Source organism: Chiloscyllium plagiosum, unplaced genomic scaffold (assembly GCF_004010195.1).
Source record: "Chiloscyllium plagiosum isolate BGI_BamShark_2017 unplaced genomic scaffold, ASM401019v2 scaf_14000, whole genome shotgun sequence".
NCBI classification, from domain to species: domain Eukaryota; kingdom Metazoa; phylum Chordata; class Chondrichthyes; order Orectolobiformes; family Hemiscylliidae; genus Chiloscyllium; species Chiloscyllium plagiosum.
In genome coordinates this window covers 3,651-7,215 of record NW_025211006.1, presented here as the reverse complement: position 1 = coordinate 7,215, position 3,565 = coordinate 3,651, and the positions used below count along the sequence as shown (strand labels likewise).

Below are 3,565 nucleotides of genomic sequence, written 5' to 3'. Positions count from 1 at the left end.
AGGGTGAAATGGTTTGGGCATCAGAATTTAGGGAGCTAGGTGGATTGTCAGCAAGCTGGAAATCAAATGTAGCAATCCCTGAAATACTCCCAGTGCCGTGTACAAGTGAGAACAGGACTCTGAGTTTTAGGTCAATGAGAATGTGACTGGAACGATGGTGCAGCAGGACGGTCTTCAGATTCCTGTGACATTGGGATTGATTCTGGGAAAAGCAGCAACTGTACAAGCTGGATGGACTAACGTGACAGATCTGGGACTTAATTCCTTGTGGGGCGTGTGGGTGGGATTGAAAATAACTTGGCGTGTGCTTAGGATCCAAAAAGGAATAGTAGAGGAGAGTACCAGGATTCTCAAAATAATGAGAAATACAGCTGGCACTAATTTACAACAACAAGTTGTAGGGGGTAGTGTAATTTTTAAACGGTTAGCTGCATTTTAGTCTTTTCGACCTTATAGTAAACACAAGCAGACACTCGAAACTGTTGCCGGACCTCCTCCATGTTTTTATGAATGAAACAATTGTAACAGCTTTCCTCGATAGTTGAGAGACCGCCCTTAACCACAGTTGTACAACATCATCCATATAAGGAAAGAACGGCGAGCTCGAACACTGATTGGTCAAGTGAATAACAAAATAATCGCAGGCACCAGAACCCAAATAAGGAAAACAGTGGGGAACCCTAGCACTCATTGGTCAAGACAGCAGTAGGAGACCCAGCCCACATATACGTGTATATAATGCGTGGAGATGACTATACATGTGTGTGTACCCACGGGGAACTGCACCCGACTTTGCAAAGTTGAATGAAAAAGTTTTGGACAGACTCCTCCGTGTCTTTGTTCCTGGGCAGGGAAATAAAAGTGCCGGAGATGGGGCCGGACAGCCGCATATCTCGCACAATTGGGGGCTCCTCCGGGATGAAATAATTATTGCCGGGGCGGCGCGGGGGCAGTCTCTTCGGCTCATGGATCAAGCCTGATCACAACAAAGACGCGGCTAGTATATATTTATACTTCTCACTGATCGGCTTGGTCTGTCGGCCGTCGGCCAAGAGAGGATGTGACCCGGCTCATTTAAAAATAATTTTGAATCCTGGAAAAAGGAACACACGGACGAGTGTTGGGACGACCGGTTAGTGACTATACACGGGGGTACACACATTTAAAAAGGCCAGACAACTCCGTGCACGGATCAAGGTAAGAGTTTTTTTTTGTTCTTCCTTGTTGGCCGCGTGGTTTTGACGGTCATCTGTGAAAACGCTTTGGGCGTTTAAGACCAGGACCGAAGATAAACCACGGGAAATTGTGGTTTTGACGGTCATCTGTGAAAACGTTTTAGGCGTTTAAGACCAGGACCGAAGATGGGAAATCAGACTTCTAGACTTACTAAGGAGAAGTCAGGGAAGACTGCAAATGGGAAAGAAATACCCCCCGATAGTCCACTAGTTCGGAAGGTAACTCTATGGACGGACAGTCGTAGAACGAAGGACTTAAAGAAAGACACCATGATAAAATATTGTTGTTTTATATGGACCAAAGAATCTATCCGCGCCCCCTCGGTAGTTTGGCCCGAGTATGGTTCTGATGAAGACTGGGTGTGTCTAATCCTAAATGTATATGTTAACAGAAAACAACCGTTTGACCCAGAAGAGAGCAAATACGCCGCCGCCTGGTTGGCGGGCGACGGCGAGAGTCCCACGCGTCTCTATCCTCTGATTCCCCAAACAGACCCGAGGAAGCCCCAGAAGTCTTGGGACATCCTCACTGACGGTGAGCCACCGTCCGCCCCGCCCCCGTATATACCACCCGCGCACGACCAGGCGTCCAGCGCGGACCTCCCTCCTGCGACGGATAAATCCGATTCCCAGCAGGCTATGACCAATGAGGCAGGGACTGCTGGGGGGGGGGGGGGCACAGGAGGGGGCGCAGAACCCACCCCAGGCACTAGAAAATCAGTCCTACTCGAGATGCGGAAAGGTCGAGAAGAGGAATTGAGAGCTGGGAGGAGTGAACAGCTGAACCCCTTACGAGAGGTGCCGTTGGGAACGAACGGACCGGGTTCGTAGTACAACCTTTAAATTCTGGGGATATCCGGCAACTCCGTAACGAACTACCCCATCTACTGGACGACCCCATCAGTGTGGGAATACAACTGGACCAATTTCTGGGGCCCAGTATATACACATGGGCTGAACTGCAGGCCATGATGAGAATACTATTTAATTACGATGAAATTGTTATGATCCGGAATAGTGCAATGGCCATTTGGGATAGGGAGCATCAGGACGGCCCTCAGCGTGGAGAGCAGAAGTACCCCTTAGAGGACCCCCGGTGGGATCATAAAGACGCGGGGGGATGGGCCAATATGACAGATCTCAGAAGCCTTATAATCAGGGGGATCCAAACCTGCGTGCCCAAACAGCGGAATTTAGCGAAAGCATTCGAAGTTGGACAGAAAAAGGATGAATCCCCGAGTGAGTTTTTAGACCGTTTGCGGGAGTCCATGCGAAAGTATTCAGGTTTAAACCCCGATGGGGAAATAGGCAAGGGCATGCTTAAGGTGCACTTTGTGACTAAGTCATGGCCTGACATTCAGAAGAAATTACAGAAAGTGGAGGATTGGGCTGAAAAAGATGTTGCAGAATTATTACGGGGAACACAGAAGGTGTACGTTCAGAGGGATGTAATAAGGGAGAAACAAAAGACAAAAATGATGGTGGCAGCCGTACGGGAAGCTTGTAAGTCCACCGGAATGGGGGAGGGAGGTTATGGGGTGGAAAGAGGAACGTCGAAGAAAAGTTGGAGAGGGAGAGAAGAGAGACGGGGCAGAAGTGAGAGAGGAGGATCTTATGGAATTGAGCGGCCTCAGGTGGCCGGATGTTATCATTGCGGGAAACTGGGACACTTCAAAAGGGATTGTCCCGAGTTTAAAAGGGAAAGAGAAGGGATGTATGAAATGGAGCGTGAACAAATGGATTAGGGAAGTCAGGGGAGGATCGGAACACGGGCCTAACAAGAACCCCTGGTAAATGTACGGGTGGGCCCATTTAGACAAGATGTTACCTTCTTAGTTGACACAGGCGCCGGCAGGTCCTCAATCCCCCTCCATCCTAGGGGGGTTGGCTTCCAAGCTAAAACATTAAACATTTCAGGAGTTAAGGGTGGGTTTTTTTAGTGCGAAAATATTCGAACCACAACCCTTGCGGCTGGAGGAGGAGGAGCTCCAGGTGGAACTCCTTCACCTCCCCCATCTTCCCTATGGGTTGTTGGGATGGAATTTGATAGTCCGTTTTGGATTACGAATAGAAATGGGAGAAGATGATGAATTAGCCGTTACCATGTCATATCTTAGTGAGTCCCGATTGACAGAGATAGACCCGAGGGTTTGGGTCGCCAAAGGGAACCGGGGGGGACTCGCAATTCGACCTGTGGAGGTAAAATTAAAGCCCCAGAGCCCCGACGTCAGAGTGCGCCAATACCCCTTGCCCTATTGCAAATTCGCACCCAGCCAAGGCGGGATTTGGGCGTCTCCCCTTTCGAAATGCTGTTTGGCCTCCCATTCCAT

General features: G+C 49.3%; 1 protein-coding gene across 1 annotated transcript in view; it reads left to right on the top strand.

The window, feature by feature from the left end:
• Window positions 1–1,361: 1,361 nt before the first annotated feature.
• LOC122546987 overlaps window positions 1,362–3,565 on the top strand; it is a 3,243-nt gene continuing 1,039 nt past the window's right edge. Inside the window, exons 1-2 of the mRNA XM_043685587.1 lie at window positions 1,362–1,770; window positions 2,034–3,000. Of these exons, the coding sequence (XP_043541522.1) occupies window positions 1,362–1,770; window positions 2,034–2,980 (1,356 nt within the window). The 3' untranslated portion in view covers window positions 2,981–3,000. The remainder of the gene's footprint in view (window positions 1,771–2,033; window positions 3,001–3,565) is intronic.